At 36.0% G+C, this 15,200-nt stretch overlaps 1 protein-coding gene across 1 annotated transcript in view; it reads left to right on the top strand.

Annotated features, from left to right (window-relative positions):
* SYT1 (synaptotagmin 1) overlaps nucleotides 1-15,200 on the top strand; it is a 466,909-nt gene that overhangs the window by 319,268 nt on the left and 132,441 nt on the right. Inside the window, exons 6-8 of the mRNA XM_035002083.1 lie at nucleotides 3,044-3,166; nucleotides 7,212-7,379; nucleotides 10,565-10,732. Of these exons, the coding sequence (XP_034857974.1) occupies nucleotides 3,044-3,166; nucleotides 7,212-7,379; nucleotides 10,565-10,732 (459 nt within the window). The remainder of the gene's footprint in view (nucleotides 1-3,043; nucleotides 3,167-7,211; nucleotides 7,380-10,564; nucleotides 10,733-15,200) is intronic.

Genomic DNA, 15,200 nt, shown 5'->3' with positions numbered 1-15,200 from the left:
TGATTTTTTAAATAAATAAATAAAAGAAATCTGTAATAAAAAAATAAAATAAATTGATTTTTTTTAAGATAAAGGGTTCTCATTTTAAACATTACTGATTAAATAGAACAGTATTAGAAAGCTCAAGTTTTTAAATTGATGGGCACAGAAAGAAAATTCAGTCCCTTGTGCTACCTTTTGTAAGTGTGCCTTATCAAATCCAAACCTGAACAATTTCTCTTAGAAGAGCTTCTCCTTCGGATGGTTGTAAAATGACGCGCCTTTTGAATGTCGAAGCAAGCCAGAAGCATGTACACTAAATCTTTGAAATTTAAAACAAGATCTGATGTTCCCAGCACATAGCTTTCGCGACTGCAATTTAGCAAATCATCAAAACTGCTGGGTTTACAAGCATTTTCCTCCGCATTTTGTTGAGGGGCAGTGGGGGTGGGTAGAGGGGTGCTGCTCTTGAGATATTATAATAGCTACTGATTTCATAGGTCTGAATTTAATGTGATGGTACAGAAGACATCCTGCTTAAGCTCAGGCTTCAGGACAAGAACAGACTTAATCACTTCGGTGATGAACAGTGGCACTGAGAAATTATCAAAAATGTAGCCCTATTTCACACAGAGTAATTGCAGAGGTGGTCCTGCACCTTTTATTAGGGCAAAACCCACTTAGGAAGAAGGAGATTTATATCTCAGCTATTTCAAATTGCACTGGGCTGAAACATGATATGTAAATTATCAGTTCTGAAAGAGACTTTTGAAAAAGTATTTTAATCCATGAATTTTTTTTATAATTATGATAGAGTAACGTGTAGATTTTTCGACAGAAATACGTACTAAGTAGCTTGCTATTATTTTTAAAAACTTAAAATCTTATAGGGAGACAATTTAACTAAGCTGCAATTTTCTAAGAACATCTATGGGAGTGGTAAAGACTAACAGACAGCTAAGGTTTTGAAAGGGCAATGTGATTTCACTGCCTCAGCTCCTCTAATTAAACTCAGTTGTCTTTTCCGGTCACTTTACTAGCATGTTCCCTATAATGACCTATCCCCCGCCCAAGTTAAAAGATTAAATTTTTAAGTAATTAAATTGTTTCCTGCCTTTGGCTATCAGGAAACCAACATTTTACTACTCAGGAAAACATTTCGTATCCCAACTTTCCTACACAGATGTAATAATGGTAATTTTTAATTTTCCAAATTCATTGTAGGCTCCTGAAATTTTTCAAGAAGCACAGAAAGGGAGGCACCTCCAACTACAGCTCAACTCTGTTCATATGCTCTTCCCACCCAAATGAGTTCTATTGATACAATGCCACCAAGTCTCGGGGTTTTTTTAGGATCAAACTGGAGTTAGCAGAGTAGAGCCAAATGGGAAAAGCTTGTCAATTTCAGTGCCATTTTGAAACACCACAGAGAGTCTCTGTGTAAATGCACGAGTGAACAGTAAAGCTTTCTCTCAGCAGAGAAGACAGACCACACACTCTGGAAGGTGGGAAGAGGCTGGGTGATGGAGCTGTAGTCTGGTGCCTCTTGCGTTTCTGAAATCTGGTTATACTTCTGCATTTGACTACAAGAATTCTCAGATTTAACCTGCTGACAAGAGTTAAAATTCCTTTACTTTGTCACAGATACAAAGCAGTCTCCCACTCTGCCTTATCTTGACTTCTGTGAGATTCTACAGTCCAGTCACACACACACACACACACACACACACACACACAAAAGGCAATGAAAATGCCATAACCAAAAACTAGGGAAGAAGATTTGCAATATACATAACAGAAAAGTTGAGACCACTAAAACACAAAGAGTCTCTAGAAATCAGTAAGAGCCAAACAAAACAATAGAACACTTAGCAAAGGATATACACCAGCAGTTCCCAGACAAATAAATACAGTTGGTTACCATAAAGATTTTCAAATTTTCCCATCTCACTAGCAATCAGGGAAATGTAATTTTATCATTTTTAATTTTGAATAACTACATATAGCTTTTAAAATTATTTTTCCTAATTCTCTAAAGCAATAACAATGCATATGCCTAGAAACAAAGCTTACCTAATATTTATAATCTTTATAACCTTTGATTTTCTTTCAGCAAAGTTGTTGCACTTCATGGGAAAATACATTATCTATTTTTATTTTCAAAAGAGAGGAGCATTTGAATGTATTTTGTGGGATGATGAGCTTTCTAGTATTTCATTTTACATTACACTTAAGTTTTAGATTATAAAGACTATTCAGTTGGTCCAAACAGAGTTCAGAACCACGATTTTTGTTCACTGATGCAAAATAAACGTTAATGCTGATTTCAGTTTGACAAAACTGCAAACGTAACTGCTTTTATTTTTTTTTAATCTCAAATAGATCCATAAATCAATTTAATTCAGCCTAGCTTTCTGTGGAGCTGTTACAAAAATAAAATGTTAAATTTCAACTGGAAGTGGGGTAGATTTTCCTCTAAACATGCATTTGCTGGTGGCATGTTTTTTCCACTTTTTCCATAACCATTATAAATGTATATGTGAAACATAGGAAATTAAAATTCTTTGAGAATCACTTATTCAGCTATCTTTCTTATAGGAAACAAGGCAAGAAAAGGCCACTCATTTCATATAAGTTCTCCACTGCATGTAACAATGATGTTTTACATGATGCTGAGCTTAGATCTCTTTAAACTACATGAATGTGAAACCTGGCCTGGTTAATAGCATGTTTGTCATACTTCTGAAAGAAGCAGTTTTACCAAAGCCAAACGTGAATCCAAGTCGACATTTTGTCTGCAACAACTTTACATTTTTCGCTTGCAATATTCTGAGGGGCTTTTCCATCGCTTTCATGTTGCTTGCTGATTGGGGAAGAAAATTCCGTGCACAAGTGGAATTTTAAAAATATATAAGCAGCAAATGTGAATGTGTGTCAGACAAATGAATTTCCAGCATCTTAGTGCTTGCTTCTAACAGCTTGGAAGTATAACCACAGGTCCAGGTTGATATGGGTTTCAACGAATTCACCTGAATTCTCATATACTTCATTTCCCTACTCCTAGGCTCTAAAGGACGATGACGCTGAAACAGGATTGACTGATGGGGAAGAAAAAGAAGAACCCAAAGAAGAGGAGAAACTGGGGAAACTTCAATATTCACTGGATTATGATTTCCAGAATAACCAGGTCTGAGAGGGGTGGGAAATGACTTCTAATTCCATTACGTTTTCTGAAATTACCAAGTAGAAATTGAAGCAAAATACTTCTTAAAACATTTCGTTTGCTGAGAAGGGAAAATGCAATTATCAAAGCTATTGATGAAATCATTTCTAAGTACAGGCAGTCCCCTACTTGCTAATTTAACTTCTGGTAATTAGAATTCACAGTATTCAAGCGATTACATCTACTTATGGCACTTACTGCAGGCAGGCAGAATACAAATGAACTTGCAGATAGTCATTCTGATTCTGACAGCTCCCAGCCACAGTCTCACTCCTACCCGCCCATCAGCCTGAGCTACAACAATATCCCTTGGAATTCATGGAATTCGATCCCAACAGGGCAAGGAACTGCTGAGGTAAACCACCATTCAACCAAAGCTTTAAAACAAAATCTAACTGTTTGATAAGGAATCAAAGACGAAAAACTGACTGCCTTCCATGAATTTCAAAGGCAGAAATGCCTTCTGTAATATCATGATACTAGGTAAAATTCCTAGCACCAGTGAGTTAACCGTTCTAGGAAAGGAGAAAGACCAGCAACTTGATTTCTAGTGCCTGTGACTACTGCCCAACAGGTGTTAAGGAACTGAAGGCAGTGACAAAACAATCACTCCTGCTTCAACTTCTCAAAAAGCTGTGAAGTGCCACCTAGATGGATGATAATATTAGCTACCTTTTATTAACCGCATTAAAGGTAGCTCAAAGAAAAATGTTAAAAAATCTCTACATTAAAAAAAAAAAAAAAAAAACCCTTTTAGGACCCACGAAATTGACCATGTCCCTTTACCTTCTGACTTGTTAAATGAAAACGCTAGGTAAGAATTAGTGGAGGGGTGCCTGGGTGGCTCATTCAGTTGAGTGTCTGACTCTTGATTTTGGCTCAGGTCATGCTCTCAGAGTCCTGGGATCTGCCAGCATGGGGCTCAGTGCTCCACGGCGGGAGTCTGCTTGAGGATTCTCTCTCCTGCCTCTCTGCCCCTCCCCCCCACCCACGCTCATGTGCACGCTGTCTCTCTCTTTCTCGCTCTCTCTCAAATAGATAAAAACTTTAAATAAATTTTTAAAAAAAAGAATTAGTAGAATCAGCTGAATAAGAGATCGAGCTCTTAAGAATCTTTAGGACAATGTCCTTGTCTGACAAAGGGAATTTTAACTCTGTTTTGCTTCACTTATCTTTTTGGATGAGGAAGAAGTGATACTTGTTAATACATTTACTACTAATGCAGCTTGTGTTATTTCATTGATGTTGAAATAACGATGTTGATGAGAAATGAACAATACATAAAAAAAAAAAAAAAAAAAAAAACCACCAATCCTCAGCTCTGACAACCAAAGTCCAAAGTCAGTAAGACTGGGAGAGTTCTATGTAGTTGCAAGAATTCTGGGTGGTATTTAGAAATCAACAATTTAAATAATGTCTTAACTTTCTGAATTTCTAGACGGTTCCTCATGAAAAATGTATTGATATGCTCTATCATACTAAAAAAATTTATTTGATCAGCTTCATTACAGCCCTGGCTAGTTATTTCATAACACATTCTAGAAAGCTGCATTTTGGTTACAGATACAAGTTTATAGGTATGGATTTATACACATTTATAAATATACCACTTATAGTTAATTAAATAGGACATTTGAGATCATTTCTATCCCAGCTACCAAAATTTGACAATCAGGAGTTGATCAAGAGCAAAACTTCCTAATATTTACATATTCTGATGAAAATGAAGGTCAACACTAACATGTAACATTTTTTCCAGAAACTTAACGTGACTTTATATATGTATCCAGTATTTTTTTTACTACTTTATTCTACTTTCATATTATCCAGTAGAAGTCTAGTGGTATCTCATCCTCGTTAGTCATAATTTTGAAACTTCTAAGTTAACTGGAGTATTTTAAGTATTATTTATAAAGCATCTTTAAGAAAATTGCACAGGATTTTTTTTTTACTCAAATATAATGAGTGCTTTTATTGTTCCCCTTCTAGCAAACATCAAATTTTTACAAAGGTATTTTATTCTGAGGATCTAGAAGATTCTACCTGATGAAATATTTTTTAATTAGTATGCATCAATTTTTTCCAAGTGTTTTCAGCTAATCTGATTTACAAAATGGTTCCTATGAGTCATGAAAAGATAAAGTCTGAGGAATTTTATTTATTAAGCTGTAATCAAATATACATGTTTGCTTACCAAAACTAAAAGTCAACCCTAAAATGCTCTAAATGAGAAGCTTTCATGGCAGAGGGAAATGTGATACTTGTCTCTCTAGCAGAAGGGGAGGAGAGGGGGGTTAGAAGTAATTCCACCCCTTATTAACAAAATATCCAAAAATCTTTAAACTATAAGTTATCTAGGTTTAAGGAGTTTAGGTTATAGCACTAGTGCATTCCCTGCCCAAAAGAACACTCATTTCAAAAAGTGAGAAGGAGGGGCGCCTGGGTGGCTCAGTCGTTAAGCGTCTGCCTTCGGCTCAGGTCAGGATCCCAGGGTCCTGGGATCGAGCCCTGCATCGGGCTCCCCGCTCCCAGCGGGAAGCCTGCTTCTCCCTCTCCCACTCCCCCTGCTTGTGTTCCCTCTCTCGCTGTGTCTCTCTGTCAAATAAACAAATAAAATCTTAAAAAAAAAAAGTGAGAAGGAGAAAATAGAAACTTGCTTATTCACATTGCTATCCACAGGCAAATTCCAAATACCAGTGGCAAAGCAAGAAACAAACTGTTTGCTTTACTACTCATGTCTTTATAATCTGATGTCTATTTTAGCTATTCTTTGACCATCCGTATTTTATATACCTACAATCCAGCACTCTTATTCCTACTGTTGTTATGATGATGTCACTAACATATTGAGCATTAAAATGGAAACAACAGTCATTCAGAGTATTGGTCCTGGTTAAAAATTGAGCCAACTAGCCAAAGCGCTCTTACAAACATGGTAGGTCAGTTTTACAAAAAATGAATGTGATTTTTTTTTTTTTTTTTTTTTTTTTTAAAGAAAGTGAATTGCATTTCCACTCTATTTGGCTAAAAAGGCACAGGCTCAAATTTTTAGGCCTGATGTGAAAAGCTATAATGTAACCACATTTACTGACAAGTATGTCTTGAATAACCTTGAGTAAGAGTCTACTTTTGTTTCCCATGGGAATATAAGCCAGTCTGTTGATACAAAATATCTGATGATAGAGCATCTGGAAGAGTCCACTCACACCTTTTATTTTCTTACCAAAAACAACAATGCCAGCCTACACTCACATTCATAAGTAAGACAGGAATGTATCACTGAGAAAACAGACATGGAGAAATCTCTGCATTTGAAAAAGAAAAATCAGAAACTTAGTCACTTAGCATTAAAAACCCTATCTGTAATTTTACATTCATTTATGTGAAACCGAAATTATACTTCTTTGACTCCATGTCCTAGATTTAATTTCAGAATAAATAATAACTTTACTGTAAGTTAAAATAAAAAGTAGGCAGCATACAAATAAAGGTCAAATATGATAGAAACTTGCTCATCTTATTATTATCACAAAATATTACCCAATTTCTAAGAAATTTCTATTTTGCTGGTTTGAAGCTTTGAGTTCAGAATAAAAATTTCCTACTTTATAATCACAGACTTGTTATTGTTTAACAATTTATTTCCACTTACAAATCACGCCCTGGAAAGAAAAATAATGCACAAGGGCTTTTAGCAACTGGAAAGTTATTTGATTGCAACCCTTTTGCAAATATGACTTCCATATTTAACTGTAATCAGCAACCTTTTAAAAAGCCTCTTTTGTGCTGAAAACCAGGCTTCCTAGAGCCTGCATCTGTCATAATTAGGTTTCTGAAGTCTATATGGCTTGCTTCATTTGCCTTCTGTGTTTGGATTGATAAGAGAAATAGTTTATTAAAAGCAAAGAGGGAGAGAGAGAGATCACAATATGCAACATCGCGAACAAGTCAATCTTTTCCAAAATGTCCACCAATGCTTATGTTTGCTGTATTCTGTCTCTCATTTCAGCTGCTGGTAGGGATTATCCAGGCTGCTGAGCTGCCCGCCTTAGACATGGGGGGCACATCGGATCCCTATGTGAAAGTGTTTCTGCTACCTGACAAAAAGAAGAAATTTGAGACAAAAGTCCACCGAAAGACCCTTAATCCTGTCTTCAATGAGCAATTTACTTTCAAGGTATTTTTTTTTTTTTTTGGTACTTACTAATAACTTTCCCTCTGTAGTTTTCAAGACCGATCTCATCCTGACACATACATAGACGTGCACATGGCCCCTTGTTCAGAGGCTCACAGATGAGTTTGTTCAGAATATTCAAAATTCTTAACTTCAGTCCAGTGAGGATTCAGTACTGCATTTAGATGTGGTCAAAGTGGGATTCGGCTCAGCCATTTCAGAATAGAATATAGCCTGGAAGATGACGGGACTGTCATTTCACATCTAAAAAGGAAGGTTAGACTTGAACGTGTCCCCCTCTCTAAAATAAAGCCCAAGGAAGAATAAAATTATTCTTTTTCTAAGTCTCGAAGTTCCTGAAAATAAACCACAATCTCAGAACTGAGTAAGCTGTGTTCCACTGTTTAAATGGTACAAATTGTTTTTATTCTCATTGCAAAATTCTGTGTATACAGGGGCAATCCGAGCACACAGAAACCATTCTTAACCTATCAATAAAAAAGGATAGGAACCCCTTGTTTTTGCACATTTCTAGCATTTTCCCTCAACTGTCATCTTTTCCCTAGTGTTCTTCATCTTGTTGAGACACCTCAGTTGACAATCACCAAGAGAGATTCTGGCCATAAGATAATAACTGGACAGGAAAACGTGCTCTGCGGGCCTCAGGCATCTCTGCATACACAAGTTCTGTAGCTCTTGTCTTGAAGTCATGCATAAAAACAGTGCTTTGGTAGCTATCTTTAATATATGAAAAGAAAATTTTAATTCATTACTTAAAATAATACATTTCTGAAAAATGAAAGGTCTGTAAATACGCCAGTAGGCAGATTCAGAATCCCTCCTCTATCAGCCAGCCTTCGCGAAAGCATGTGCCTCATGTAGGCAAATACTGGGTATGAAATAAATGGATGAAACCAAGGGCATGAGTCATTTTCTCAAGCCCTGTTTCCAATTTCGTAAAAGAGGAGTGTCTTTCTCTTCACTCTGAAATTTGAGGTTTTAAGACAAAAAAAAATCCCCAATGTCTTGTCAGTAATCTTTTCTAAAAAACTACACTTTTCTATACCCAGAGAGTTCATTTAGAGTAGCAATAAAAACATTCTGAAACTACTCCGCTTACAAAGAACTAATCACTACAGCCAAAACACCACAAAACAAAATGAAAATAAAACTAATAAAATATTGCAAATGGTAATCACAGTCATACTATTTGACTGTGTTTTAACCTCAATTTAGGTCAGCGTTTTCTAACCATGATTTAGTAAGCAGATTCTTAAATTTGTTGATTTACTAAAGGGGGCTTTCTGTTTTGAGTTATTCATATGTTAATTTTAAAAAATGTATTCCTAAAATCTGATGAAGAATTTCTGTGGCCTCATGAAGTTTAATTATTGAAATTTTTAAATTGCCTATAAAATTTTATCAGGTTCCATTTTATTTCAAGAATGTTGATCAAACCATAAATCAACCCAAAGTATAATATATTTTGATACACTTAAGAACCATGCTGCTGTTTCCAGAGAATTAGTTAATTTCGCCAGTAGACAGTGTAGATTACGCGTCTTAAAATGCCAATAGGCAAGATGATAGAACAGAAGCACAACAGTTTAAAGAGGACAAGCTTTAAAACGGAGTTCAAATCCACTTGACATGAACTTGACATCCCCAACCTAAGTGTTGCTTTTCCTCAAAATAAATTCCCACCTGAAGGAGCTACTAATCATTCAAATACCAAAGAAGTGCCTACTGTGTCAGCACTCTGCTAAATGCCTCAAACAGCCCTGGGAAGTGGGCCCTACTATTAACACTATTTGATAGATGAAAAGTGTGTAGTTGGTTCACTTGCCCCAAGCCCTTCAGCCGGGAAGTGGGAAAACCCAGGCCCGGGCCTGCCAAACCCCAAGCCCAGGTTTTCTGACTAATGTTATTTCAATAGAATCACCAAAAAAAAAAAAAAAAAAAAATCCAGAGTAATTTCAGAAATAAGATGAAATTTCTCAGAGTTTATCCCTACTCTAAAATTCATCTCTTCCTTTGAAACTCAGTTTTGGGAAGGGTTTATTTTTTTCTTCTAAAATGGAAAAGGTATTGTTCCTCCTTTTTAATCAAAGTATTTTAATCAGATTCCCAATAGATGACAAGTGACAAAAAAACTTTTGAAAAACTAGAATTTCTTATACAGTTATAGTCAAATATGCTTCCTTCCCCCTCAATATATAGAGTTCACTGAGAAATGTTTGAGGAAGCAAAGACAACCATTTGCACCGATAAATAAAAATTGATCAAAACTTCAATACAGGTCTAAACAATTTCTTAATTAGGCATTTCTACCCAATTACTGAAGCATAGCTTACTTAGATCGCACTACTTTCCCTGAATATTAAAAATGTCACTAATAAAAATCCCAACCCATAGCATCTGTCCCAGATCTATCTGAACAGCTGGAGAATTCATCAGTTCTGGGCCTTTTGCCACAACTCATCCTAAAAAGTGTCATACCTAAGAATGAACTTCAAGATCTATATTATAATGCATCTCTGATATTTAAAACATCAATTTTATAGTCAGTTCCTGTCAATCAGTAAATTATTTTAGGGAGTAGGTGAGGCAACTTGTGAATTTCATTTCAATCCTTTCTGACTCCTAGCATATCTTTTTATAAATCACTGCTCCATTCAACTGTGCCATCCAAATGGCTTGAAAGAGTTAATAGAACTTTTGAAACAAGTTTTCTACCCCAAATAAGCTGAAAATATAACTGATTAACAATAGCAAAATATTCTACAAGTAAAACTTACACAATCAAGTGCAATTCGCTTGGTTTATTCTTCTAACAAACAAATTCCCACCTGATCATTCTAATCATTCAAATGATAAATATTTAAGTGCCTATGTGCCAACACTGTTAAATCTTAAAGTGTTTATAGCATGACTAATAGTAAGCCTCATTATCAGTAATACTAATTGCTTCTAAAACTTTAGGATAAAGTGATAAGATGACTATGGTTAAGTCTCTATTTTCTCCCAATGTGAGCCCCAAGCAGTTATTCAAATGATTCCATTTTTTTTAAAAGCACGATTATCCTCATTTTGTTTCTGCAGCTAAATATTGAAATTAAACACTATAACCAAGTCATCCATTTTAAGCATTTTTGTGACCAGATTTTTATCCTCATCTCTTTATTTAGGTGCCGTACTCAGAACTGGGTGGCAAGACCCTGGTGATGGCCGTGTATGATTTTGATCGTTTCTCCAAGCATGACATCATCGGGGAATTTAAAGTCCCCATGAACACAGTGGATTTCGGCCATGTAACTGAGGAGTGGCGTGATCTGCAAAGTGCTGAGAAGGAAGAGGTAAGGAAAACATTAGCATCTCTAATATGACAAGCTGTACTCACCACTTCCTCCTCACATAAGAACCTATTGAGAGACGCTCTCTACACAGGATGATGTGGGCCTCCAGCTGCTGACAGCTGGGAAGATAGGGTTAAGGGATTGATTGCATCACCCCATTAAAAAGGATACAGGTCTTCTGGGCTTATTTGAAAGAAAAGAGAAAGATCTGTGCCCACCGTTGTCTATAATTTCCGGGACACACACACACACACACACACACACGCCCACTATCTGCTTCTAAAAAGCTTACAAAATGCCAGACACGCACACATCTACTTCTTTAAAGTGAAAAATCATCTTATTCTTTGTATCTTTCCACAATCATTTCGTGTTTTCTACATAGGTTATGTAGCTATTAAACAGAAATAAAATAGCACTTTTCCCTTGATTATGTCTGCATATCACAGACCGTTCATTATTTCCCCTACAGATATCAGAGCATGATGGGTGGAACATCAAATATAATTCACAAAGGCTGATATTAAATCCATTTTTTAAATGACTCACATTTTTATAGTACTCTTCACGTTGTTTCTTCCCCAGTTTTCATAGTTCAGCCCAGGATTTTTCTGTGATTTAAAAAGGGAAGTTCAATATCTTTAGTGCATTTAAACTAGGTAATAATCAATTCGATTTGATTATGCTAGGCCTGCCTAGCGTTTTTTTGTGCAAATGTCTCAATAGGCCAATATCAGAAAGGCAAACAACTCTAGCTTCCCTGAATTCCTAAAGCAGCTCTTTTTTTCCAGCCATTTTTGGGGTCCTGACAATCTCTTGGGTGATTATAAGCCCAAGAGATTGTCAACAGCCTCCTTCAGTGAGGATCCAAAGAACAGTGTCAAGTGTGATCACGTCAGGGCCACCAGGGAGATCAAAGAGAAGCCCAAGCCCTCAGAGAAATTCAACCAAGCCCATCACCTGGGAGTCCTCTCAACCTAAGATGTTCTGTGACCAATGTAACTAAATGAGGTTTTAGAACAGGTTTGTTGATTGCTGTATGAAATCGAATCTTATTAGTCCTCCAAAATTATTATGTAGTTGTAAAAAAGGAATAAAAGGTTTCTGAGTTGAGCTCTGCTTTCCTTTGGGAAAGAAAGATATATAACTTAACCAAATATGTTAGTCGAAATTAGATTCGTGGATACTGAAATCAATTTAGCCCCACTGTGGATATCATTCAAAACCCACCCAAGGATAATATTGAGTTGGTAAATTTTGTTATTTTTATAAGTAATTCTTCTCTTTGAGTGAACTAGTATCAATATTAAATCCAAGATCTGTTTGAAAAGAATCACTTGATCATAACGTTTCTATTGAAGAAAGTAATGAGCTATTTCATTGAATTATTTTATTTGACTGAAATATTTTACTTTGTATGTTCCTTGCAGTTGGGGTGCAAAGTGGGACTGTAACAAATATTCATTAATGGCAAGGTTCTTATTAGTTGACTGGTTAATGGTTAGCTTGTTGGTTGAGAATCAAAATATGACCCACTCATGCTTCACAATGGCTACCTGTCCAGAGTTCATACTCCCCACCTTCACCTGATAACTATCAAGTGGTATGGTATTCCAAGATCACACTTACTGGGTTTCTGAAAAGTTGGCAAATATTTTTGCCTGAATTAAGAAAATGTTTCAGAAAAAAAAAGAAAGAAAAGAAAGAAAAAACGAAAGAAAGAAAGAAAGAAAATGTAAAAGCCATCAAGCAGTTTTCCTCTTTCAAAAATTCTTTGAATACAGGCAGAGTTTGAGACTTGACAGTAAGCTGACAGGCTTGACTCTAGAATCTAAAAGAGTAGATAGACTGCCCAAAAAGAATCACATTTTTCTTCTCACTCTCTTACTTGCCCTCCTTCTCTCTCTTCTATTTCTTTCTTTCTTCTTCCATGTCTTCTCTCCCTATCTAAGAAAAAATTTGTGGCTATTTACTGTATATTGCTACATTTCCGGAACTGTGTAGGTACTAAACAAAGTGAAACAGGTAGACACTGCTCCTGCTTTCATGGTATATGGTGTGGTCTCCTTTTCCTTCCTCACGCCAACCTTTGCTTTGCTTATTGTCAGTGACCCTGGTTTCTGGAAATAGTCCTGTCTGGAAGATCAAACACTCCTCGGTTTCAATTCTGACGAATCCATTTACCAGCTCAGAGAACTTGGACATGTCACTTAAGCTCTCTAAAATTCAGTCTGTTGATCTAGAAAGTGGTTTACCATTATCTACCCCTTGTCTTGCAGATTAAGTAGGATAGAGTATAAAGTGCCCAGTGTAGAGCCTGGTATGTGTAAGTGTCCAATAAGCAAGAGATCTCCCATTCTTTCTTCTTGGCCAATCTTTCTTGTGTTCTTTCACTTTGTTTTTACCTCCCTATTCATTCTGGCCTTTTCCCTTTATCCAAATCTACTTCGCTCTTTTTCTCACCACCATTGTATTTACTGAATGTCTCTGCAAGTTTTTAATGGTAAATAATTCTACAACTACATTTTTAAACTCTTGAGCCTTTCCTCTTTGATATCAACTTAGGAATAGTAATTTTTGGTTTGAAGTTGAGTGACTATTTCCTTTTATCATGATATAGGAAGCCTCATAAAACAGATGTCTAGTTTATGAACTATCTCCACATGACTAGAACCAGATATAAAGTTCTTCATAATAAATGAAGATTCCAATCACGTTCTTGTACCTGAATAAGTACTTATTCTCACTGATATGTGCTCTATTTTTTTTCATGCTACTGTCCATTAACCACAGAAAATTATAGCTGTGTGAATAAATTGTAGTCTCAGATTGACTTTGGTTCTCACAATTTTAAAGATATTGTTTTTTCCATTTTACATCAACATTCTGTTCATGATGTTCATTTTCTTTTATCTAACAGTATTAAGTGTTGTTTTAAATATAATGAGTGAGGGGCGCCTGAGTGGCTCAATTGTTTAAGTGACTGCCTTCGGCTCAGGTCATGATCCTGGAGTCCCGGGATCGAGTCCCACATCGGGCTCCCTGCCCAGTGGGGAGTCTGCTTCTCCCTCTGACCCTCCCCCTCTCATGTGCTATCTCTCTCTCTCTCTCTCTCTCTCATTCTCTTTCAAATAAATAAATAAAATCTTTTAAAAAAGAAAGATAATGAGTGAAATGGGGAAGGAATTCAAGAAACAGCTTTGGAATCTAGAAACTGAACCATTCATCACAGTAGTCTGGTTCAGGTTGACACTTGGATTTAAGCAGGTTAAATCCAACCCACTGAGATCCAACCCTGTGATTTTGGCTTTGTTGCCAGAAAGTAAAAAATTATAAAAGTCGTAAGATGATGAAGCAACTATGTAAGTTAAAAAATTGTTATTTTAGTGATCAACTAAATGTGCAAGCAATTTAGGGGGAAAAAATGGAAGTAGCCTTATCTGGAAGTTACCAAGCACATGTTGAAAATGTAAAGGTGTTTGAAAGAGATAAGCTATGCCAGGAAGAGCCCTAACAAGCACACGGCTCCCACTGTTAGATTCCAGCCCCTAGGAAAAGCATCTCTGACCAGGTTTCTATTCTGACTTGATAAATTTCTATGACACAGTCAAAGCCACCTTACTGGTTTGGGTTCACTCAAGTTCTATCTCCTTCCACCTCCCAACATCAACAGATGAAGATGGAATTTGACTTTACGGACCACTAGACCTTTTTCTTCCTTTTGTGCTTCTTTAAAACAGAAATGTACATCCTCTGAGTGGAGAGACAGTAACATAAAGCTTTTCCTTATTTTCCATTTTTTAGTATAGGGCCTCAAAAATCATCCTTTTACAAAAGGTTTTTAATCACCCATTTGCAAAAGATTTCTACTGTGTATAACCTCAGGCTATGTTTTTGAGATTTTCTTTTTAATCATTCAAAAAATATTGATGCCGCCCACAGGTCAACCCTGAACCCAGCCTTCCTACTTTTACAATAGTCCATTAAAGTGATACATCTACTTAATTACTTCAAATGTTACAATCAATGGCTATAATTCCATTTTTCTTTTTAAATTTTATTTATGATTTTAGAAATTGTCACAGTTCTGCACCCCAGCATCAGATATATTTTTAAAGCACTTAGATCCTTATTTTTTTAGCATTTTATCCCTAATTTTTTAAATGTATTTTTAGGATTTTGTCCCTTATTTATGTATTTTTAACCTCTACTACTACTTATCTCTAAAGACAGCATAAGAAATAGATACTACCAGAAAACAACTGAGCTTTTTTTTTATTTTTGAGCATATCTGTCTTATGACTTTACCAGTGCTGGGTTTTTTTTTCCCTCCATTGGAGAATAAGTCTATCACCTCTGGTTTGTGTAGAATTCGTTAAAGAGTAATTTTTAAATGAGATTCTGTAATCCAGTGCAAATGGAAAAAAAATTGATTGCTGAATTAAAGCTAGTTGGGACATAATTTAAT

This window comes from Mirounga leonina, unplaced genomic scaffold (assembly GCF_011800145.1).
Source record: "Mirounga leonina isolate KUSES-001 unplaced genomic scaffold, KU_Mleo_1.0 Mir_126, whole genome shotgun sequence".
Taxonomy (NCBI): domain Eukaryota; kingdom Metazoa; phylum Chordata; class Mammalia; order Carnivora; family Phocidae; genus Mirounga; species Mirounga leonina.
The sequence above is the reverse complement of the archived record's forward strand: the minus strand, read 5'-3'. Positions and strand labels throughout refer to the sequence as shown.